The following is a 26,515-nucleotide window of genomic DNA, read 5'->3' as shown; positions in this document are numbered from 1 at the left end:
GAGATTTAATATTTTCGTCAGCATAATAAAGAGTGAATTTTGACGTTATATTGCTTAATAAACCTAGAATAGGAAATAAAAAATGAATGAATATGACTAAATATTTTAAGGAATAAGGAACTCATTGCAATCTGTCATCAGTTTAGAAAATGGTATTGCTACATATTTATATCATACCAGAATACCTCTATTTTAATAATAATTTCAACTTTACAAATATGCATTATAATTGAAGATGTATATAGAATTATGTTTTGGAGAAATCTTAAGAGATCATCTAAGTTCTAATCTCTCATTTAATATTTTTCTCAATTTTTATCCTGCTTCCTTACTCAGAGAGATCAGTTGTTTTCTCCCTTCCACTAAAGACAGAGTATAAAGAATTGGGTTTACCATAACAGAGAAACAATAAAACACTGAAATAGATTATTAGAGAATGTTCTTACATTGTTGGAGACACTGAAAAATAATAGATCAAAAACAAAACTTCACAAGATAAAAACAGATAAACAAGAAAACTACATTAAGCTGAAAGTAACCAAAGATAGCAAACTTAATATCTAAATAAAATAGGAAAATAAATAAAAATTAATGAAATTATAAGATATAGACAGTAAAAATAGACAGAAATTATAAAATACAGACAGTAATATAGGCAGGAGTTTCATCATCCCTTTCTCATTTTTGGACAAATCTAAGAAAAATGTGAACAAAAGTAAAACATAGAATTAAACAAAAGCTAAAAAATATTGTTCGCTATAGCAAAAAAAAAATTTAGAAATTCAGAGATTTTCCCAAGAAAAGGAGACAGTAACTTAACAACTGCAAGCAAAAATTTAAAGGTATGAACTCTATGAGTACCTATTAGACATAAATCAAGAAATAAGAAATGAAATAAAAACAATGGAGTAAAGAATTTGAAGGAAAATAGGTAGCTTAGAAGAGGAAATGGTTAACATTATATAAGAAATATATTCCTTGACAGTTTAATTAACCAATCCTGATTTAATAACAAAAATAAGACTATTTATTTCAAGACTCTCTCTCTCTCTCTCTCTCTCTCTCTCTCTCTCTCTCTCTTCATATATATATATATATGTGTGTGTGTGTGTGTGTGTGTATGTATTTCAAAAATTGGACAAAGAAAATAAAAAAGAATATACTGATTAAAAAGAAACAAAAGTACAGTTCACTCTAAAGGGATCTTATTCTTTTTTGAGGATTTGAAGAGACAAAAGAGTAAAAGGAGGAATATGATGTTGTATGAGGGAAGAATGAAGTAGAATTTACTATGTAAGACAGTATATATAAACATGATGGAAAGTATGATCATTATTTAAATTTCATTTTTTTCTGAAACAGAAAAACTTGGGTTTAAAACAAACACAATTTGGTATAGAAATAAATTGAACTCAACAGAGAAACAAGTAGAGACAAAGAGGGAGGGTTAAGAACAAGGCTAAAACCAAGACAGAATAGTCACAAGCAGAACAAACTCCTCTTCTCTGAAGGGAATATTAAGAGAGGAAAAAGAAAAGAAAGATCTAGAATCTAAAATAGGATCTAAGATTGCCCTTTAGGCAATGGGGAATGACTGGATAATTGTGGTTTATAAATGTTATGGAGTATTTTTTTATACTCCATTTTTTATATTCCAATACATTATATCTTTAATATATGATGAAAATAATTTCAGAGATTCCTAGCTAGTATAAACTAATTCAGAATAAGAAGAATCAAAAGAATAATTAATACAATAACAAAAACATTTTACAGAAAAATAACTTTGAAAGATTCTAGAACTTTGATCACTACAATGACCAATCATGTTTTTAGAAAAGCTATGCTAAACTACATTATCCATCTCTTGAAAGAGAAGTAATTTGTTTGACTTATTTGTTATATGAGATTTTTCTCTTCTTTTTTTTCTTAGTTTTTAATTGGGGAAAAAACTATAGGAAAGCTATCACTATAGCAATAGTGATATGAAGGGAAAAAAGAGGACTATAGTTTCTTTTTTAACAGATCTGAGTTCAAAGGAAACAACCAGGAAAATTTTGAAAGTAACATACAAAATTTACTATGTACTTTTTTTTTTAAAAAGTGGTATAAAATGAAATTCATAATTTGAGAAAGGATGCTATTTTTATCCTTTTAGAAAAAGGGAAATGTTCCTTTAAAGTTTAAGTTCTACATAGGGGTAAATTTCAGACAAATTGTAGTACATGATGACTGTGTAAACAGAACTTCTGTAAACAGAAAATAAATGAGAAGGCATTAGAATTAAGAATAGTTGGGAGAGGCTTCTTTAGAAGATAGGATTTTAGTAAGGGATTAAAGAAAGTCAGTAGAAGAGTATTAGCCCATTCCAGGTAGGAAGGACAGCCAAAGAAAATGCCCAGAATGAGAGATGGGATGTCTTGTTTGTGGAACACCCAGGAGGCCAGTGTCACTTGAATGAAGAGCATGTTTCTTGGAGTAAGAAGACTGGAAAGATTGGAGGGGAGTTATGAAGGGCTTTGAATGCCAGAGAGAGCATATTGTACTTGATACTTCAGACAGTAGGGAGTCATTTGAGTTTATGGAGTGAGGGAGGAGGGTGTGACCTGAGCTTTAGGAAAAATTATTTTGGTGGTCAAATGGAGGATGGACTAAAGCGGGAAGAGACCTGCGGCAGCCAGACCTGCCTGAAGGCTACTGCAATAGTTCAGGTGTGAGGTGGCCACCACAGGCTACTGCCACGGTTGTGGCAGAAAAAAGTATAAAACAGCTATGCAAGATTAAAAGATGTTTTGTTTTGTTTTCTCCCATTGGCCACATGGCATAGTGGATACAGTTCTGAATGTGGAGTCAGGAAGAACTGAGTTTCAATCTCACTACTGCCATTTCCTTGCTAGGTGACTCTGGGCAAGACCCTTTCTTCCACTGATTTTTCACTCCCAGATCTGTAAAATGGGAAACTTGAACTAGATGACCTCTAATATTGCTTCCAGTTCTAAATCTGTGATCCTTTGATTGGAGACTATTATGGCCAAGTGGTCAATCTTCTACTGAAAATAAGTTAACAAACATTGATAAAGTGCTTGCTGTGTGTTAGGAGAAGTCCAACACTGAGTGAGGTTTGCTGCTGCCCAGCAGGTTCAACATGGGAAGAATGAGGCCCTTCAGAAGCCTATTTTTAAAAGGGAATGGTTCAGTGAATATGGAAGAGAAAAAGGGATATATCTCAGAAATAAATATGATATTAAAACAAAAGGCATTAACACAAATGAGACAGTGTTTAAAAGAAGAAAAACAGGAAAAGTGAAACCAAATCAATAATCAAGAAAACATGTAACTGGTATAGATGGATTCCCCTTTGCAATCCATCTTCTTCTTTTCTGTGAATTGGATCCCTCCTTAAATCCTCAAGTTGTCCAATACCCATATTCTTACTGTCATGATTCATAAGCCTTATCTTAAGATACTTTTCATTTTGGTCAAGGATCATAATCACAGTTGGCTTACCTATTTATTCTTAGTTCAATGTTCACTTCCTTCATTCGTCAAATATGCAGTCCATTGTGGTAAACACATTTATTATTATTATACGAAAGCTTATTGTTTGTGTTTGTCATAAATTGATTCATAATAATTATTTTTATATAAGAATTAAATACCTATATCTTATATAGTCCAAGGAACATAAAATATGCATTCATCTACTATTCATGTCAACACAGTAGTAAAAGAATGCTAGTTCTTTTTAATTCAGTATGTATTTAGTGACTAAACCAAAAGTTCATGCCTAAGTATAAGGCTCTGCCAAAAGGTATACAATGAAGTTAAATAGATTATCTACAACATCTGTTTCCACAATATATAATTTGATTGAGGATGAGGGTATTGGTCAATACTGTTAATGAATAGTATAAGTTCTGCCCACATTTAGAATATTAGCTGATAAAAACACCCATATATTTAAATATATGTATATATATATATATATATGCATGCCTATATTAAAACAAAAATTTAATTTTACTGTGATAGATATTTGCTAAAGAAAACATCTTACACTGCTTCCGGGTTCATTATGCAGACAGGTCTTGTACAGTGACAGCTTTCAGCATCATCATAAACTAATCCCATGTTATGACCCAATAACTGAGCAATAATAACTGAAAATGCTTCCAGATTTAATGTTCGTGAATACTAAAAATTAAAAAAAAAACAGAAAAATTACCAACACTGAAGATCTAATAATTCATTTTACTGGGGAAAATGAAAGAATTAAAATAAAATGAACAATAAACTTGCAAACTCTAAATGGAACACTATTTAATTCAATTCAGCAAACATTAACTAAGCATCTCCTATGTTAAGGGTCTGCATCTATACTTTGGACATACTTCCAAGAATGATAGAATCCCTCAAGGAACTTGAAATCTCTCTCTCTCTCTCTTTTTTTTTTTTAGATTTAATTTTGCCACTTAGAATATGCTGTTGAATGCTTTTTTTTTATTATAACTTTTTATTGACAGAGCCCATGCCTGGGTAATTTTTTTACAACCTGATCCCTTGTACTCACTTCTGTTCTGGCTTCTCCCCTCCTTCCCTTCACCCCCTCCCCCAGATGGCAAGCAGTCCTATACATGTTAAATATGTCACAGTATATCTTAGATACAATATATGTGTGTAGAACCGAATAGTTCTCTTGTTGCACAGGAAGAATTGGATTCAGAAGGTAAAAATAACCTGGGAAGAAAGACAAAAATGCAAGCAGTTTACATTCATTTCTCAGTATTCTTTCTTTGGGTGTAGATGCTTCTGTCCATCCTTGATCAATTGAAACTGAGTTAGATCTTCTCTTTGTCAAAGAAATCCACTTCCCTCAGAATACATCCTCATACAGTATCATTGTTGAGGTATATAATGATCTCCTGGCTTTGCTCATTTCATTCAGCATCAGTTCATGTAATTCTCTCCAAGCCTCTCTGTATTCATCCTGCTGGTCATTTCTTACAATAATATTCCATAACATTCATATACCACAATTTACTCAACCATTCTCTAATTGATGGGCATCCATTCATTTTCCAGTTTCTGACCACTACAAACAGGGCTGCCACAAACATTTTGGCACATACAGGTCCCTTTCCCTTCTTTAGTATCTCCTTGGGGTATAAGCCCAGTAGTAACACTGATGGATCAAAGGATATGCACAGTTTGATAACTTTTTGAGCATAGTTCCAGATTGTTCTCCAGAATGGCTGGATGTGTTCACAATTCCACCAACAATGTATCAGTGTCCTAGTTTTCCCACATCCCTCCAACATTCCGCATTATCTTCCCCTGTCATTCTGGCCAATCTGACAGATGTGTACTGGTATCTCAGAGTTGTCTTAATTTGCATTTCTCTGATTAATAATGATTTGGAGCATATTTTCATATGGCTAGAAATAGTTTCAATTTCTTCATTTGAGAATTGTCTGGAACTTGAAATCTCTTAAAGAGGATAGGAAGTACATAAATAAGTCTAACAAAATTTAGAATATGAATACACCCATAATCAATGTAAAATAGAGTGGCATGAAATATCTGATTAGGTAATGATCAAATTTATTTGTAGGTATTAACAGAAAGCTTACTTAAAGAGTTATTGAGCCAGACCTTGAAAGAAAAGAATTCAAGAAGTTGGGGTATGGGGAGGAGGGCAGCTATGTATGTAGCACAGTAAACAGAGCTGACTTTGGAGTTAGGAGAACCTGAGTTAAAAGCCTATCTCAGATACTCACTAGCTACATGATCCTGAAGAAGTCATTTAACCTTGCTTGCCTTGGAAAAAGGAAAGGAAGGAAAAGAGGAGGAGAAAAAGGAGGAAGAAAAGAAAAAAGAGGAGAAGGCGGACCATAGCTTTACCTATAAAGAGCAGAGAAAAAGTTTCCCCAAGACATCCATTGCATATTTTATTTAAATATAATGATAAATAATGAGGAACACAATGAATACAGTAAGGAAGAATTTCAACAGTCTATATAAATAATAGTTATATTAATTAAATAATTCCATACCATAGCAACAACACCAGCATAGCTTCTTTCACACACCTTTCCTTGAAATGTTGCTCCCACATATTTAAATCTATTCCTATAACTTAAGCACAAAAATAAAGCTGTATTAAAAAGACAAATCTTTGAGGAAGAGACAAAATAAGCTTCCTCATGCTTGAGCTGATTCTTGGAAAGTAGTCTCATTCTCTTGCCAGAACTGTCGCTGAAGCCTTTTTAAACATGGGTAGAGTCTTCTAGAGCTTCTGCCCCATTGGCAGAGCTTTGCAAAAGGCAGGGTCACCTCCACAACATAGTAAGGAAGTGAAATAGAATTTTATGGGTGTCAGACTAAGGAAACATCATAGTTTATGAAGAATGAAAAATAAACATTAGTTAAATGATAATGAAAAGGCAGGTACATGGTAAGTGTGAGCAAGAGGCACCATGTAACAAATACAGAACTAAGATCCCAAGTAATGGATGTTAGTAATGAAATTTATGATTATAAAAGAAGTTGGGATACACTAGCATCCTCATGAAGTTGGAAAAAATTGTGAAATCCACTTAGTATGTCATGTGGACACTCTGTGGTAAAACTGGGAATGGACAAGAGTTGCATAGGATAGTGAGGAATGGATAAGTTATTATCTAGACAATTAAAGGGAAAACATCAATGAGATTTCTTTTCTGAGAAAATTTATTACCTGAAAACAATAAAACTCAAAATAGAAATTTCTTGCTGGCAATTGATTACTAGACAGAGATAGACACAAATAATACAGCGCATCCCATTCAGTGAAATTGGCCTAATAATTCCAATATTCCAGCACAGGAAATTAGGACTCAAGATTACCAGTAATCTGTAACTGTTACTCCAATAATCCTTCATCAGTTTTCAGTCCTTAATCTTATGATATTTTACACTGTTAATCATTCACTCCTTTTTTTGGTGGGTTTTTGTAACACTGTTCTCTATTCATTCTTCTTCTGTCTATATGATATAGCACCTTCTCAGTTCCCCTAAATATAAATACTTCTATGAATGGATATATCTCAGGGCTCTCTCCTCTCTTTCTTGGTGCTTGAATTAGTTCCCATGGATTCATTATCATTTCAACACAGAAAACTCCATACTCCACATACCTAGCCCTCATCTCGCTACTGAGTTCCAGACCCACAGCACCAGCATTTACTTGATATCTCTACCTGAATGTCTCATTTAGGACCTCAAACTCTATATGTCCTAAACAGAGTTCATTATTTTTCTTCTAACCTCAACTTTCTTTCTAATTTGACTTTTTTCTGTCAAGAGCACCACAATCCTTCTAGTCATCTCCAAAAGTCACCTTTAACAATTTTCTCTCCAATACTCTACCACATCCAATCACTTGACAAGTCTTATCAATTCAATTTTTTACATGTCTTCATTTTCCTTCCTGTCACTCGTATGGATATTAATCTACATTCTACACTGCCATTCCCTCATATAGGAACCTTTCCTAGACTACTAGAATAGACTTCTAATTGGCCTCCCTATTTTTAGTCTCTTCATCTCCCCAATTCATGCTCCATTGAGCTGCCAAACTGATACTACTAAACATAGGTCTGACTATGTGACTTCTCTTATTCTGGAATTTACAGATCTACTGCCAATATTGCATTTACAATCTATATTTACTATCCAATCTTGCACCACTTCATGCATTCTATTCTTCAGCTAAACTAGCCTAATTGCTATTTCCTATATGTCACACTTTACCTCACATCTCTGCATTTTTATATACTGCCTCCCTTGCCTAGAAATATTCTTCCTCTTTACCTCTGCCTCTTGAAATCCACATCTACCTTCAAAGTTCAAGTGCAAACTTCTGTGTGAAGTGTTTCCTGACCACCCCCTCCAAATTGTTAGTGTTCTTCCTCTCTATAATTACTTTGTATTTAATTTGTATATATTTTATATTTACTTATCTTTGGGAAATGGGTTTTGTGCAATAGAATGTAACTTTCTTGAAGCTCTCAGAGCTTCAAGCTATTTTTAATAGAGCTATTTTGGGCTATTTTTAACTTCTGCCTTTTTGTCTTCAGTGTCTATCACATCAGCAGACATATAATAAATGCTTGTTTAATAGAATTGCCTATTCTGGAGTCATAGAAACAAGCAGATAAATTCTAGTTTTCCTGCAAGTGGGCATGACATTCAGCAGGTGATTGAAGCAGAATTCAGCACTAGGACATTCTGAAACTGAGTAGACTGGAAAATTGAACTGGCAAGGAATTGCCATAAGGAGTAACTATTTGCTTTTTTCCCCCTCATCCATCCCCATTAACAACTCCCTTTATTTTTCTTAGCATACATTTTTCATCTACTTAATTTCTCTTTCCTTTTCCTACTCATCATGATCTCCTCTCTCTTTTTCTCCTCCCCCTCCCCCCTCTGCTTCTCTCTGTCTCTGTTCTGTCCCTCTGTCTCTCCGCTTCTCTCTGTCTCTGTCTCTCTCTCTCAATCTCTCCCTCCCTCCTTTTCTGTCTCTGTCTCCCTGTCTCTTTATTTGTGTCTCTGTCTCTCTATGTCTTTCTCTGTCTCTGTCTCTCTTTTTTCTCTGTCTCTGTCTCTCTCCCTTCCTCCCCCTCACAGTCTCTCCATCTCTCTATGTATCTCTCTCTGTGTCTCTGTCTCTCTTTGTTTTTCTCTGTGTGTTTCTGTTTCTGTTTCTGTCTCTGTCTCTCTCTCTCTCTCTCTCTCTCTCTCTCTCTTCCCTCCCCCCACTGTTTTCCTCATTGCCTTTTTTCTGATTACGTTCCAACCTCTTCCCATGAAAACATGTTCTATATCCTTATTCTTGCTTTTGTCTTCTCAGGACATAAAAATTCTTAGTCCCAATAACTATTAAAGCAGCTCAGTGGTTCAACAGAGAGAATCTGGAGTCAAGAAGACCCAAATTTGAACACTTCCTCAGTGGCTTTCTAGCCATGTGCCCCCAAGCATGCCACTGTTTACCTCAGTTTCTTCATCTACAAAATAGAAATAATAATGGTGCCTATCTCCCTAAGTTGTGGGATCAAATAAGACAATATATGTAAAGTCTTTTTGCAAACCTTAAAGCATTGTATAAATGGATTGAACCCCATTCATTTGTTAAAACTCTTTTCTGACTTATAAATTAGAATTATGAAATGCTGTAGCTTACATAATTAGGAATCTCAAGAGAAAATAGACACAGCAGTTATTTATTAGGTATCTCATCAACACTAAAATCTAACTTTGAATTTTTACGATTTTAATGTATTAACTTGTCTTACATAGTTATAAAATCAACTGTTATGAAAGAAGTTTAAATAAATTACTTTGAATCAACTTTATAAATTAAATTTAATAATTAAATTTATTTGCAAAAATAAAAAATCACCTTTAATTTTATTATATTATGCTATTATTAAGGCAATTATTAACACATGAGTTAAGGAGCTTTATCTAAAGAATGACTATATTTCTGAAAAGAATATATTAATTAGTACTTCACAGAGCTATTCTAATAGCAAATAAAGAATATAGCCAAACATTTCACAAAGATATATTACAAACTGTAGTAACTAATATTGCCAATATTAGAATTGAAAAAATTATAAAAATGTAAAAAAATATGAAGCAAGAATTTTCAAATAAGTCACTTCCCTATAACAGTCTACAATTTTACCTCTTTTTCTTTTGATTTATTCATATTTTTAAAAATTCCAATTGTACTTGAAAACATTTGTGTCCTGACTCTCTTATCTCTAGCCTGCTTTGTTCTGCTCTGCTCTGATCATCTCCAGGTTAGACATGGAATAACATCTAGTTAACGTCTAGTTAATTTCTAGTTGACATTGGTCAAAAAGACTGAGACAGGGTTCAACAACAAAGTTAATTGAGTTGGGGGGAGCACACCAATTGGGAATTCACGGATCATAATACTGAGAGGGTATTACCTTTTGAACCTGCAGAGATAAAGTAGTCAGAAAATTTCTGGGAGCAAGTGGGAGTTGGAGAAAGTTGACCTCAGGAAATGCTACACTTACATAAGTAAAACTGCCACATCATGCCTCCTTAGAACAAGATAAGATTCTTTCCATTTTAAAAATCTCTTCAATAATTCATCAGATTCTCCAGCAGTGTTGATTTTGTTTTTGTCTATCCATAACTCCAAGGAAGACAGTACAATAGTCAAGTTAAATGAGCTATACATCTAAAAATGGAACAGATATGGAATACATATTCAAATACCACTTATCTAAATTAACATTTGAAATAAGCCTGACTCCAATTAGTTGATTATATCCCTTAGTGAAATAAACTATTTATGCAGTAAATAAATGAATAATAAATAGGGGACTTTATAAAGTACCATGGCAGCTATTAAAAAAATATCTAAAATAGTGGTTCTCAAATTTTTGGTCTCACACTTTGGATTTAATATTCTTATAAATTGTTGAGAATTCCAAATAGGTTTTGTTTGTGAGCTGTGTATATGTGTTTACCGTATTAGGAATCAGAACTAATATATTTTTAAATATTAATTCATTTGGAAATATCAACAAACAAAATATTAACAAATATGTTAAAATACTCAAGAGATATATATATTGTATATATGTGTATATATATGTGTGTGTATATATATATATATGTGTATATATATACATATATGTGAACATATACACAATATATGTGTATAGATAGATATAGATATATATCTATCTATACACATATATTGCCTACTATGTGTCAAGCACTGTGCTAAATTCTGGGTATACAAAAAGAGGCAAAAGACAGTTCTTCCTCTCCAGGAACTTACTATCTAAAGGGGAAAAACAACATGCAAATAAATATAAACAAAACAAGTTACATTGTATACAGGACATATAGGAAATTAACAGGAGAAAGGCACTGGAATTGAGAGGGACTGGGGAAGGCTCTCTGTGGAAGGCAGGATTTTAGTTGGGACTTAAAGGAATCAAGGGAAGTCAGTAGTCAGGGAAGAGGAGAGGGCGTACTCCAGGCAGAGGAAAAAGTCAGAGACAATATTGAACTCCGGGAGACAAAGTGTCTTGTTTATGGACTAGACAGGAGGCAGTATCACTAGCGTGAAATATATTTGTTGAGGAATAAGATATAAGAAGACTGAAAAGTTAGGAGAGGGACAGCTTACAAAAGGTTTTGAATGTCCAACAAAGCATTTTGTATTTGATCCTGGAAACAATAGAAAGCTACTAAAGTTTGAGTATGGAGGGGTGACATGATTGGACTTGAGCTTTTGGAAAATCACTTTGGCGGTTGAATGAAGAATTGATTGGAATGGGGAGAGACCCAAAAAAGGCAGATCCACCAAAAGTCTATTCCAATAGTCCAAAAATGAGATAATGAGGAGCTGCGCCAGGGTGATGCAGTGTCAGAGAAGAAAAGGAAGTATATTGAAGAGAATTGCAGAGTTGAAATCAATACTTCTTGAAAACAGCTTGGAAATAGGGGCTGAGAGTGAAAAATCCAAGATGACTCCGAGTTTGCCTGCTTGAGGTACTAGAAGGATGGGGTAACACTCTACAGTAACAAGGAAAAGTAGCATCATTTTCATATTTATACAAATCTCTTTAATGTCTTTCTTTAAAAAAGATAGGCATTATAACTACTTCATTCAATTTGTTGAAGTATTGTTTTGGTTGAAGTTTATGAAGAAAATCTGGCCTCACATGGATATATGAAAAGACAACTTCACTTGATCAAGAGAGGAGTATTTTAACAGACAAAAATATCTTAGTATTATTACAAAAATTGTCAGCCTTTGCAGGCCCATAGAAGAGTTTCTGGAAATCCCAAAGGTCTGTAATCTTCACTTTGATAAATGCTCATCTAAAGTAGCATAAATCAAATGTCTATTTTATGAAATAACTTAGTGTCCTCTATTTGGAGTCATGATACTTAGATTTTAACCTTGACTTGATACTTTCCAAGCTGGTTAATAATAGGCAAGTTACTGAACTCTCAGAGATCAGTTTCCCCATCTATAAAATGAGGCTTACACAATAATTAGTCTTCAGGATTGTTGTAAGGAAAGAATTTTGTAAATTATTGAAATTTTTTGTGAATATGAATTATTATGTTTTGATTGTCCCTATATTCTATTTAATGAATCAGGATATGGTTTTTCTAAAATAAGGAACAAAAACACCCTTTATCACCAGTTGAACCTGTTCTACAAATTATAATGTTATATTCCTGCCTGGGACAATTTCACATATCAAGAAACATTAAAAGGCAAAAACTTACTGTGCTGACAAGTCCAGTAACCATGGCAATTTTCTGAGTAACAAGATTTGCATCAGAACCCATAAATTCATACTGAAAAAATATAATGATTTTTAAGTCTAAGTAAAATAATTTAATGCTATACTTTCTTTAGATATAACATTTGCCCTGAGGAACTAGGTAATTATTCAGTAAACACTATCCATTGATTCAAAATGTAAATCTTAAGTTTGGAGAAGCAATTAATTTTGCATAATGATAACATTACTCAATTTTAGAGTTTGTATTTTACTGTATTTTAGAGATTGAGAAATCTTTGAAGTTAAGAAAAATGTAGTTAAACTCTCAACCACTATATCTAGGAAGATGTAAGAGAATTAATCATGTTTCCTCTCACTGTCTTTAAGCTAAGTGACTAGTCATTAAGAAGTAAAAGTTTTAAAATTCTCTGGAATCTTCCTTTACTTTCTGTCATTAATGTTCCCAAGTAATTCTAAAACAAAATTTTAAATATTCCTCACTAAGTTTATGATATAAAATTTTAAAAATCAGTTTTCAAAATTTTAGATATATTAACAAAAAAGATTATTTCTATTATGTGATTTGAAAAGAAAATTATGGACAACAGTGTACTACTATTTTGAGTCTCTGTAGATTATTGAATATATTAGTTCAGTTATATAGAACGACTATAGAATTATATATGATATTATACAAGATCTGGATCATACTAAGTATTGAAAGTGTTGAAAATAGAGAAGGAAATCAATATTAGCATCAGACAATTTTTCTTGGATTTAATTTTATTCATTTTGAAATGGAGAAATAAGATGAGAGGAAAAATAAGCTATCACCAAGATTAGTAAAGACAAAAAAAATTAGAAAAATGGACTTACCAGATTTTTTTCCACTACAACATGCATTTCTAGATAGCCAGAGAATGATGATAAATAATCTAATTGAGACTAAAAGTTTAAAAAGAAATACAAAGGAACATGTCAATACTTAATATTTCTCTTATATTTTTATCTAATTTTTGAAACTTTTGGGGTATTCTTAATGAACTGAAAACAGCAGGACATTTAGAAACTAAAAAATAATGGATATTTGATAATCATAATCCCACCATAGGAATATTCATCCAAATCCCCAAAACTACAAGACTACATATGTTCTAGGAAAAGCAGCTGTAAATGACTTTACTATTCTCAGATGTACAATGGATTCATGACTACTTGAAGGACTTATGATTAAAAATCTATCCATACCCTGTGCATCTGAATATCTTCTCTCTCTCTCTCTCTCTCTCTCTCTCTCTCTCTCTCTCTCTTTCTCTCTCTCTCTCTTCGTCTCTTTCTCTCTCTTTTTCTCTCTCTCTTTGTCTCTCTCTCTCTCTCTCTCTCTCTCTCTCTTTCTTAACTATTTTTCTTGAGAGCTTTTTCTTTTATTTAGGGTGACAGATCTATGTTTTCTTTCACAATATGACTTTTACAGAAATGTTTTGCATAACTTCACATATGGTTTCTTAATGGAGAGTGGAAATGGGGATAAAGGAGAGAATCTGAAACTCAAAATTTTTTTAAAGATAAATGTAAAAAAATTAACATAATTGGGGAAAATATTAAATGATACTATATTACTTTGCTTCTTATATTTTTATTAATTTTTTCAATTAACAAAAATCTAATTTCTTTCTACCACCCCCCAATCACCATTCCTTTTAAATAGAAGGAGGAAAAACCCTCATAAACTATGCATCATCAAGTAAAACAAAATTCCCACATTGACTATTACCTAAAAATCTCTCTTGAGCTGGGACCCAAATGCATGTTTCATCAAGAATCCTCTCTAGTCATGATAGTTAATTGTATTGATCAGAATTGTATGTCTTTATATTGTTTTTGTGCCTACTATGTGTCAGGCTGTGTTAAGTTCTGGGAATATAAAAGGTGGCAACAAAACAAGCTATTCTAGAGAACCTCAGAAACTAATAGGGAGGACAAGATGCAATAAATATGTATGTTATATAAAAGATAAATAAGAAATAATTAATGGAGAGAAAGCATTAGAATTAAGAAGGGTTTGGGAAAACTTTCTTTAAAAGATGGGAGTTGGAATTTAAAGTAAGCCTATGAGGTCAGTTGGTGGAATTAAGGAGGGAGAATGCTCCAGATATGTAGGACATCCAGAAAAAATGTGTGGCATAGAGGGGAAGTATCTCATTTGTGGAAGAACCAGGAGGCCATTGTCACTGGACCAGAGAGTATAAAAGGCAGAACAAGTAAGGTGTAAGAAGACCAGAAAGAGAGGACCTGGTTAGATTATGAAGGGCTTTGAACACCAAACAGAACATTTTATATTTGATCCTGGAACTGATTAGGAGCCCCTAGAATTTATTGAGTAAGTGATGTGCCATGATTGGACCTGCACTTTGATGACTGAATTGAGGATTGATTGGAGTAGGAAGAGACTTGAGGAAAGCAGATCCACCCACAGGTTATCACAATAATCCAATTGTAAAGTGATCTGCACTAGAGTAACAGCAGTATCAGAAGAGAGGAGGAGGAAACATATTGGAGAGATATCACAAAGGTGAAATCAATAAGTCTCAACAACAGACTGGATATAGGAGGTAGGAGGTAGGATATAGGGAAATGTGCAGGATAACTCCTAAGCTACAAGCCTGAGAAAATGGGAAAATGGCATTACCTTCTACAGGTAAGGGTGTGGATGGGGGTGGCATTGATAGGAAAATAGAAGGGCTTCTGTTTTGGATATATTTTGCTTAATATGTTTATTAGCCATCCAGTTCAAGATGTCTGAAAGGCAATTGGAAATAAAAGGGTAGAGGTCAGCAGAAAGGTTAGGGAAAAATAGATCTGAGAACCATCAGATGGCAAAAATCCATGGGAGTTAATGAAACCACCAAATAAAGTTATCTAGAGGGAGAAGAGAAGAGGAATTGGGGCAGAATCCTACAATTAGAGGGTATGATCTGGATAAGGATCCAGGAAAAGAAATGAGTATTAGTCTGATAGATAGGAGGAAAACCAGGAGAGAGCGGTGTCCTCAAAAAAACAAAACAAACAAACAAAAAAAAACAGAAAAGAGAATATCAAGGAGGAAAGGGCTATGTACAATATCAAATGCTATAGGAAGCTTCAGTAGAATGTGGACTAAGAAAAAGTCATGGATTTGGCAGTTTCTATTGTTAAATAAATTGTTCTCCTAGTTCTGCCTCCTTTATTTTGTACCCATTCATAAAAGACTTATCAGAGTTCCCTAAAACTCTTTTCTTCATTTCTTATTGCACAAAAGTATTCTATTACATTCATATGTCATAACTTCTTTAGCCATTCACCAATTAATAATCACTTCATTTCTAGTTCATCACCAAAAAGAGAGCAGTTATAAATAAATATATACTGGCATTTTCATTTTTTATTTCTTTAGGAAATAGGCCTAGTAATGATATTGATGGATCAATCAATTCACATAGTTTAAAAACTTTGGAGACATGGCTTCAAATTGTTTTTCAGAATAATTAGCTAGTTAAAGCTTTTGCAGAAATTTACAGATCAAACCAGCAATACATTAATATATATGATTCCCTATAGCTCCTCTAGTATTTGTCATTAATGAAACTCTCAATTTTGAAAATCTCATAGGTATGAGGTAAGATTTGAGAGTTTAATTTTGCACTTTTCTAATTTTAATTAATTTTGGAACATCTTTTCACACATTCATCTATCTAATACTAGCTTGTATTTTATCCCTAGAGAGCTGCTTTTTCATATCCTTCAACTATTTCTCAAGTGAGATATGGCTATTATGCTAATAAATCTGAATCAGTCTTCTCTATATCTATCTTAGAAAATAGGTCTGTATCAGAGAAAACTGCTTCAGAAATTTTTTTACACAATTTATCTGTTTCCATTCTAATTTTGACTATATTTATTGTACATGTGCAAAACCTTTTAAATTTTATATAATCCAAATTATCCATTTTACCTTCTCTGATGCTCAGTATCCTTCTGATCATAAACTCTTCCCCTATGCATAGATTTGAAAGCTCATTTTTTCCCTTGCTCTTTTAATGTCCAAGTCCTATACTTATTGAAAGTTCCTCTTGCTGTGTGATATGAGTTTACATTCTTTATCTACTTTCTGCCACATTGCTTTCAAGGTTTCAAAGTTTCTGTTGAATAGTAAGCTCTCAGCCAGTAGTTAACTCAGAAAACAGAAGTAGATGGCAGAATGGATCAAAAGACAGATTTCAAAAATATATTGTGTAAAAGACACACATTTGGGACATAAAGGCACATACAGAGTTGAAATGCAGGGGTGATATAGAGTCTATTATACTTCAACTGAAGTAAAGAAGAAAGGGGTCAGAAAAAGCAAAAGCAAAACCATACCTAATTGAAAGAGATAGTTAGGAAAACTACATTCTACTAAAAAGTACCAAATATTTACAAATATATTTTTAAAAGTTTACAGTAGATTTTTCTAATAATGATTCATTTTTCAAATATATAGAAAACTCAATTTTATAAAAATAAGAGCCATTTCCAAACTGATAATCAAATCATACTTGTGCCCTTTGTCCATGCAGACAGTAATTGTAAGCTTTGCATATAATGTCCATGTGTCTAATTGTGAAGTTTAGTCTTTTCTTTATTGATAAGTAGGTTGTTCAAGCATTTTTTCAGATTGTAATTCCTTAGAATGCTTTAAATAAAGCATTTGTAAGGTCGTCATCATAACAAAAAGTCAGCTGCAATTATGACAATATTCTCAGCATGTAAGTGATAAATTTCTTCTTCAGAAAAATTGAAAAGAACTTCAGAATTACTACAGAAGTAATCTGTCACTCAATCCAGTTCTTTTACCTTAACTGTACATCTTCTCCTGTTGCAGTCAGGTGCCTGTTTAAGGCAATGTCCATTCATATGTAGCTATGAAATAGTCACCCATAGTTGCTGCAATAAATAGTCTTAGCAACCATTGCTGTGATGACACTGGCAATTCTAGTTCCTAGTTCCAAGCTCATACAGAGTGCAACTTCTGAATAGGTCACACTGGAACAGTATATAGTCAGCCAAAAAGAAAGTTTCCTGCTACACCTGTTGGACAGTATCTTCCAGAAGGATGACCATGGTGTGCTCTCGTTTAAGCATATACTGATATTTTCCTGTTCTTTTTCTTCGGTGAAATTTTCTGCTCCCTGGGTTAGAATTTTAGCATGTATCTTATTTCTCTATGAATCTTTTTTATCTTGACTCGGAGAAAACCTGTGGCAGTCTTACCATTTCCAAGTCACCATTATTATCCAACAAAGCTTCTAATCTCATGCACAGGACTTGGTTCCCGTCTTCTGAGTGCATCATCATGCAGTGTTAAACTGGATAGAAGCATCTTTATAACAGCCTTCGATATTAGCACAGAATCTGACACAGAACAGGCCTCAGCGGCCTTTGTTGAATGAATGAATAAAGACATTAAATACTGTGGTAAAAAGGCAGGTAAGCTGAAGAATGGAGAGAGTGACATGAAGTCAAAAGATTGTGGGCATATGGATGGACATTCAGATCATTCCCTACACCCAATCAATCACAAATCCAACCATAGTTTTAGCTGAGTCACAGTTGATACCCCTGCTACATCTGACCATCTGTCAGCAAAACCCAAGCATTTGAGGGGAATATGTTAGATCAATATTAATAATAACTAGCATTTTTGTTTAAGATAAGATTTGGAAAATGCTTTGTATATGCCATTTTATTTGATTTTCACACAAACCTTAGGAGGCTGGTGCCATTATGATCCCCATTTTACAAATGATGAAACTGAAACAAAGAGAAGTTACGTATCTTACCCTAGTTCACATAGATAATAAGTGCCTGAGACAATATTCAAACTCAGGATTACCAGAGTCCAAGTTTAACACTAGCCATTATACTACCTAGCCTCTTAATGTCTTTAAAAAAGAATCCTATCATAAAATAAATCCACACAAATCATCAGCACTTCTATATATTACTAACAAAAAATAGCAAGATAAACTCCATTTAAAATAACTGGAGACAAAATAAAATATTTGGTGTCTATCTGCCAAGACAAGCCCAGGAACTATATGAACACAATTACAAAGCACTTTGCACACAGACAAAGTCAGATCTAAACAACTGGAAAATATCAATTGCTCACAGGTAGGCCAAGGTAATATAAATAAAAATGATAATTCTACCTAAATTTGTCTACTTATTCAGTGCCATTCAATCAAAACAATTATTTTATAGAGCTAAAAAATTAATAACAAAATTCATCTGGAAGAACAAAAGGGTAAGAATATCAAGGGAAGTAATGAGAAAAATATAAAACATTGGCCTAGCAGTACCAGACCTAAAACTCTATTTATTATAAAGCAACAGTCATCAAAAAATATGCTACTGGCTAAGTAATAAAAGTGGTGGATCAGTTGAATTGGTTAGATACACATGGCACAATAATCAATGACTATAGTAATCTAGTTTTTTGATAAATGCCAAAACTCCACTTTCTTGGATAAGAATTCATTATTTCACAAAATATGTTGGGAAAATTGGAAAATAATATGTCATAAACTCAGCATAGACCATATCAAAACTAGGTCAAAGTGGGTACATGATTTAGGTATAAAGGTTAAAAAAAAAAAAGCAAATTAGGAAAGCAAGGAATAATTAATTTATCAGATCTTTGAAGAAGGGAAGAATTTATGGCTAACAAAGAACTAAAGAATATTACAAAATGCTAACTTTTGCACAAACAAAACAACATAGCTAAGATTAGAAGGGAAGCACAAAGGTGGAAAAAAAATTTTTTTACAGCCAGTGTTTCTGATAAAGGCCTCATATCTAAAATATATAAAGAATTGTCAAATTTATATGAATATGTCATTCCCAATTGATAGTCAAAAATATGAACAGACATTTTCAGATGAAGAAATTATGAAAAAATGCTCTAAATCACTATTGATTAGGGAAAGGCAAATTAAAACAACTCTGAGGTACCACTACACACCTCTCAGACTGACTAAGATGACAAAAAAAGATAATGATAAATGTTAGAGGGGATGTGGGAAAACTGGGACACTAATGTATTGTTAATGGAGTTGTGAAATGATTCAAACATTCTGGAAAGCAATTTGGAACAATGCTCAATAATAATATTCAGTCATTTCTCAGTTAATGGACATTTATTCATTTTTCAATTTTTTGCCACCAAAAAGAGTTGATAAAAACATTTTTGCACGCGTCCTTTCCCCTCTTTTATTATTTCCTTGGGATAAAGACCCAGAGCTACTGTTGGGTCAAAGACTGTGCACACTTTTATAACCCTTTGTTCCAAATTTTAGAAAGGACTGGAAAGATTTACATGAACTTATGCTAATCAAAACAAGCAGAAACACGAATAATTACACTGTACACAGTAACAGCAAGGGTGCATAATGATCAACTATGACAGACTTGGTTCTTCATAGCAGTTCAATGATCCAAAACAATCCGAATAAACTTTGGATGGAAAATGCCATCTGCTTCCAGAGAGAGAACTATGGACACTGAATGTCAATCAATACATGCTTTGTTCAGTTTTTTTTCTTCTTCTCTTTTTTGTTTGTTTTTTTTCTTGTGGTTTTTCTCTTTTGTTCTGATTTTTCTCTCCCAACATGATTCATGAGAAAATGTTTTTAAAAAGCATGTACATGTATAACCTGAATAAAATTATAAAAATAAACAAACAATAAAAAAGAATCCTATCAAACTTTTTTAGAAAAAATTGCATATATGATACAAACTGTTTTTAGAAATTGAAAATAAAGCACATTTAAAAATTCTTTTTTTATGAGATATATTCCTAAAAACTAGGCCAAGGTAGGATAAGCAAAGAAAAAAAGAAACATAGACCAATGTTGCTCATGAATAGTAATTAAATAAATAAAAAGCCAGGGTGAAAACACTATGACACTCAAAGCACTGCAAAACTAACCTGCTACTTCAACCTGGCTTTCAAGAGAACCAATAACTCCCACAGGTCTCAAGGAGATCCAGTAAGATTAATCCTATCGAGAAATATTTTCCTTAGAAACATGCTTGAACTGAAACACATGAACAAAGTATTTAAGTCAAAGTTTTAGGAAAAACTCTCCTGGTTCTATAGCTAATTCCACTCTCTTTTTTTTGAGTTCTAGGTTTTCTCCCTTACCCCTATCCACAATTAAGAAACTACAAGTGAAGTTATGTAAAACATTTCCATAAGTTATGAAAGAAACCATAGATCTTCCACTCTAATGAAAATAAAAACCCTCAAGAAAAGTTAAGTTAGAAAGAAAGTGAGAGAGAAAGAGAGAGGAGAGAGAAGAGAAAGGAAGAGAGAGAGAGAAGAGAAAGGAAGAGAGAGAGAAGAGAAAGGAAGAGGGAGAGAAGAGAAAGGAAGAGAGAGAGAAGAGAAAGGAAGAGGGAGAGAGAGAGAGAGAATGCTTTTATTTACATTCAGTTTCTATCAGTTTCTTCTCTGCTTACATATAGGATTTACATAAGAGATAGTATGGATTATTAATTGTAAAACTGAAAATAACAAAGTAATTTATAGCTGGTCATCTCAGAATCTATTTCACTTTGTTCATGGAGGACTTTCAAGGTTTCTTTCTTTTTTCCTGAGAGGATGCTGCTCTTCATTTCCCAAAGAATTATAAATAATATTCCATCAGAGAAACTTGCTTCAAATTTTTTAAATTACTATTGCTAATTATATTTCCTCCGGTTTATTCTCTCTTCCCTTTCACCCTGTCCCTTCTCAAAAGTATTTTGCTACTTACAACTAACTCCGTCCTTCAATATGCCTTCTCTTTTATCACTCTCCCCCTCTTCCCATATCCCATTCCCCTCCTATTTTTCTTCAGGGTAAGATAAATTTCTATACCCTTATTGAGCATGTAATGTTATTTCCTATTTGAGCCAATTCTGATAAAAGTAAGTTTTATTCACTTATCCTCTCCTTCCCCCTTCTCCCTCCACTATAAAAGCTTTTTTCTTACAGGGATATTGTTGGTGGAATTGTGAATACATCCAATCATTCTGGAGAGCAATTTGGAACTATGCTCAAGACATTATCAAACTGTGCATACCCTTTGATCCAACAGTGTTACTACTAGGCTTATATCCCAAAGAGATCTTAAAGGAGGGAAAGGGACCTGTATTGCAAGAATGTTTGTGGCAGCCCTCTTTGTAGTGGCCAGAAACTGGAAACTGAGTGAATGCCCATCAATTGGAGAATGGCTGAATAAATTGTGGTATATGAATATTATAGATTATTATTGTTCGGTAACAAATGACCAACAGGAGATTTCAGAAAGGTCTGGAGAGACTTGAAATCAGCAGGGCCAGGAGATCATTATACACTTCAACCAACAATACTATATGATGATCACTTCTGATGGACCTGGCCATCCTCAGCAATGAGATGAACCAAATCAGTTCCAATGGAGCAGTAATGAACTGAACCAGCTACACCCAGGGAAAGAACTCTGAAAGATGACTAAGAACCATTACATTGAATTCCCAATCCCTATATTTTTGCCGCCTGTATTTTTGATTTTCTTCACAGGCTAATTGTACAATATTTCAGAGTCCGATTCTTTTTGTACAGCAAAATAACGGTTTGGTCATGTATACTTATTTTGTATTCAATTTATACTTTAATATATTTAACATGTATTGCTCATTCTGCCATCTAGGGGAGGAGGTGGGAGAAGGAGGGGAACAATTGGAACAAAAGGTTTGGTAATTGTCAATGCTGTAAAATTACCTATGCATATAACTTGTAAATAAAAAGCTATTAAAAATTTTAAAAAGCTTTTTTCTTGCCTCTTTTTTATGGCAGATAATTTGCATCATTTCACTTCTCCCTTTCCCTTTCTCCCAGTCCATTCCTCTCTCACCCCTTAATTTCATCTTTTAAAATATATATATATATATATATAATCACATTCAATTCACACTCGTGCCCTCTGTCTATATATATATATATATATATATATATATATATATATATATATATTTCTTCTAATTGCCATAATAATGAGAAAGCTCTAATGAGTTCCAAGTATCATCCTCCCATGTAGGAATATAAACAGAAAAACCTTATTAAGTCCCTTAGGATATCCTTTCCTGATTACTTCCTTATGCTTCTCTAGAGTCCTGTGTTTGAAAATCAAATTTTCCATTAAGTTCTGGTCTTTTCATTATGAATACTTGAAAATCCTCTGTCTCAATGAATAACCAATTTTTTTCTGAAAGATTATACTCAGTTTTGCTGGGTAGGTGATTCTTGGTTCCAATTCTGGCTCCATTGTTCTCCAGAATATCATATTACAAGTCTTCCAATTCTTTAATGTGGAAGCTGCAAGGTCTTGTGTTATACTGACTGTGGTTCCCCTATACTTGAATTATTTCTTTCTGGAAGCTTGCAATATTTTCTCCTTGACCTGGGAGTTCTGGAATTTGGCTATAATATTCCTGAGAGTTTTTATTCTGAGATCTCTTTCATGAGGTGATCTGTAATTCTTTCAATTTCTAATTTATCCTCTGGTTCTAGAATATCAAGATAGTTTTCCTTTATAATTTTTTGAAAGATGATGTCCAGGCTCTTTTTTTGATTGTGACTTTTAGGTAGACCAAATAATTTTTAAATTATCTTTTCTGGATCTATTTTCTAGATCAGTTATTTTTCCAATGAGATATTTCACATTTTTTTTCTCTTTTTCATTTTTTTGGGTTTTGCTTTATTGTGTCTTTATTTCTTATAAAGTTAATAGTGTCCACTTGCTTAATTCTATTTTTAACAAATTATTTTCCTCAATGACCTTTTGTTCCTCCTTTTCCAATTGGCCAATTTTGCTTTTTAAGGCATTCTTCTCCTCATTAGTTTTTTGTACTTTCTTTTGCACCTCTCTCAATTCTCTCCCTAATTTTTCCTCTATCTCTCTTACTTGATTTTCAAAGTCCTTTTTGAGTTCTTCCATGGCCTGAGCCTAATTCTTATTTTTTTTTTGGAGTCTTTGTATGTAGGAGCTTCAACTTGGTTATCATCTTTTGAGTGTGTTTTGATCCTCTTTGTCACCATAATAATTTTCAGTGGTCAAAATTTTTTTGTTTTCTGCTCATTTTCCAAGGCTATTACTCTACTTTTAACTATTACTTAAAGTATGGCCTCTATATTCCAAAGAGATCATAAAGGAGGAAAAGGGACTCACGTGCAAAAATATGACAGCCCTTTTTGTAGTGACAAGAAACTGGGAACTGAGTGGATGTCCATAAGTTGGAGAATGGCTGAATAATTAGGGGATATGACTGTTATTGAATATTATTGTTCTGTAAGAAACAACCAGCAGAATGATTTTAGAGAGGACTGGAGAGACCTACATGAACTGATGCTGAGTGAAATGAGCAAAACCAGGAGATCATTATACATGACAACAACAATATTATATGATGATCAATTCTTGTGGTGTTCTCTTCTTTTGTATAATATATGATGGTTCTCTGAGAGCAGGTTTCTTGGGGAGGTTTTCTGGAGGCAGCCTTAGTTTTGGATCCGATCAATAATCACCTCAAATGCAGCCAGGGATTAAAGTACAGTCTTTTATTGTCTCTTCCAAAATAGCCCAGTTAGCTTTCTTTGGTTCTGAGAGGTATCATTGCTAGTCCTTTGCCTTTATCTCAACTGACTCCTGACTCCTGACTTCTCAATCTCCTTCACTCAACTTACTTCTGACTCCAGGAGCTCCTTATATATAATCTCTTAAAGATATGAACCTAAAGGTTGACTCCTCCTCTGAGAGTGGGATTGTGGGTTTCTGACTTGTGACTCTCCCGAACTTGTGAACTAATGTGTGAGCTAATATGTAAACTCTCTTAAAAGTGTGAGCTCTAATGTGTGAATTCTCCCAAAGGTGTAAACCTAAGCACACAAGCATTGTTTCCATCAACTCCAGTGAGTCAACACCTTGTTTCAAGTTCTGGCCCACAACATCATATATTATACAAAAGAAGAGAACACCACAAATTCTGATGAATGTGGCTCTTTTAAACAATGAGATGATTGAGGCCAATTCCAATGATCTTGTGATGAAGAGAGCCACCTACACCCAGAAAGAGTGTGGATCACAACATAACATTCTCACTCTTGTTGTTTGCTTGCATTTTGTTTTCTTTCTCATTTTTTTTCCTTTTTGATCTGATTTTTCTTGTGCAACAAGATAATTGTATAAATATGTATACATATATTGATTTAACATATATTTTAACATATTTAAAATATGTTGGATTATTTGCCATCTAGGGGTGGGGGTGAGAGAAAGGAAGAGAAATTTGAAATACAAGGTTTTTCAAGGATCAGTGTTGAAAAATTATCCATGCATATATTTTGAAAATAAAAGGCTTTAATAAAAACAGTAATAAAGTAGAGCCCTTTTTCCAGTGGATATGCACTTTCCCAAACTTCAGGGGGTTTATGCAGCTGTTTTCAGAAATCTTTCTTAATAATCTGACCCTAAGCACTCAAGCATTCTTATGCCTCGGAGCTGTTAGGTGCATCTCCACCCCACTGTAGCTGTAAAATCTGTTACTCTGGTTGGGGCTGGGACTCTGGGGGTGAGTTGCAAGGCTGTGCTAGGACTGTACACCAGACTCCCACCCTACAGACCCTCTCCACTGACCTTCAAGTCTCCCCTGCTGTCTCTGGGCTTAGAGGTCCAGAAGCCTCCAGCACTGCTGTTCAGAGGTCCTGCCACACTGACACTGGAGTCTAGCTGGAGCTGGGGCCAGGGCCAGGCCTGCGACCAGGACCAGGCCTAATTGGAATTGTGCTGGATTCCCCCTCTGGGAATTTTCTGCTAACCTTCCAGCTCCATCTGGTGTCTCTGGGCTGAAAGTTCTGGAAGCCACTAGCACTGCCACTGATTCGGAGGTCAGGCCCAGGCTGGGGCTGGGGCTGGGGCTGGGTCTGCATGCTGGACTCCCACTATTTCTGCTGAGCTTCCAAGTCGTTTTGGGCTGGAAAATGTTCTACTCTGTCTTTTGGGGTGTTCTGATGTTCTAAAATTTGTTTAGAATCATTATTTAAGGGAATCTGGAGAAGTTTGGGGGAGGGGTTGGGGGAGTTCCTGCCTTTAGTCCACCATCTTGTCTCTGCCTCTCAACAATTTCACTCTCAATGGCACCACAGAGCAGAAATTCCTTAAGGGTCTGGGATGACAGCAAATGTTAGTGTTTATAATTCAATGAATGTGTCAGTGATGTTACTCAGAAAAATCTGAAGTTTTACTAAAACTGAACTTCCACTTTTAGCAATTCTTTTAAGAAATAATAACTACCCAATGCTTAGAAGTGACTGAACCACTCTGGTTTTTCTGTAGCACTGAGTTGCCTGGTAAAATATGCACTGACTACACTTTCAGAAATAACAAGGGAATTAAGATTCAGACATTTGCAAAGTACTAAATGTTCTCTATAAGGATTTTATGAAAACAAATATCCATAATTTGAATAAGAATGTTACAAAATATATGAGAATGAAAATAACAAAAAGATATAAGAATAGTCAATTCTCAACAGATAAGCGATCAAAGTATATGAATGGGCAGTTTTCATCAGAAGAAATGAAAGCTTTCAACAATTATATGAAAGACTTTTCCAAATAACTAATAGTAGAAAAAAGTACAAATTGAATCAACTCTAAGGTTTTATCAGAGGACAATGACAAAAGAAAAAAATATTAATGGTAGAGGGACGATTAGAAGGCAGACATAATGACATAATATTGGCTTATCCATTCTGGAAAACAATTTGGAATTATGCTAAAGGAAAAAAAATACTAAACTGAACACATACCTTTGACCTCACTACACCACTACTAGGCATATAGCCCAATGACATAGAACACAGAAAGTCCTGCATATAAGAATTTTACAATAATACTTTTATAATAGCAAAAAGCTAAAAAGTGGGTGTTCACTGAATATGTGAAGACTTAAGAAAACTCTGAAAGACTTGAATGAATTGATCCTGTGTGAAATATATATACAGGATAATAATTTTATACAATGACTATACTAATGTAAAGAAAAATAGTATTAAAAGACTTGAGAATGCTGATTAATAAA

The 26,515-nt window shown here is 33.7% G+C and overlaps 1 protein-coding gene and 1 pseudogene across 3 annotated transcripts in view; both read right to left on the bottom strand.

The window, feature by feature from the left end:
- ADAM2 (ADAM metallopeptidase domain 2) overlaps nt 1–26,515 on the bottom strand; it is a 102,904-nt gene that overhangs the window by 41,836 nt on the left and 34,553 nt on the right. For all 3 annotated transcript variants that reach the window (XM_031950738.1, XM_031950739.1, XM_031950737.1), the window contains exons 7-11: nt 13,209–13,277; nt 12,334–12,405; nt 10,089–10,255; nt 6,054–6,135; nt 4,058–4,194 (exon numbers count right to left, since the gene is read on the bottom strand). In XM_031950738.1, the coding sequence (XP_031806598.1) occupies nt 4,058–4,194; nt 6,054–6,135; nt 10,089–10,255; nt 12,334–12,405; nt 13,209–13,277 (527 nt within the window). The remainder of the gene's footprint in view (nt 1–4,057; nt 4,195–6,053; nt 6,136–10,088; nt 10,256–12,333; nt 12,406–13,208; nt 13,278–26,515) is intronic.
- Nucleotides 16,887–18,019, bottom strand: LOC116421409 (annotated as a pseudogene).

Source organism: Sarcophilus harrisii, chromosome 2 (assembly GCF_902635505.1).
Source record: "Sarcophilus harrisii chromosome 2, mSarHar1.11, whole genome shotgun sequence".
Lineage (NCBI taxonomy): Eukaryota > Metazoa > Chordata > Mammalia > Dasyuromorphia > Dasyuridae > Sarcophilus > Sarcophilus harrisii.
Note: the sequence above shows the minus strand (reverse complement) of the source record. Positions and strands in the feature narration are given on the sequence as shown.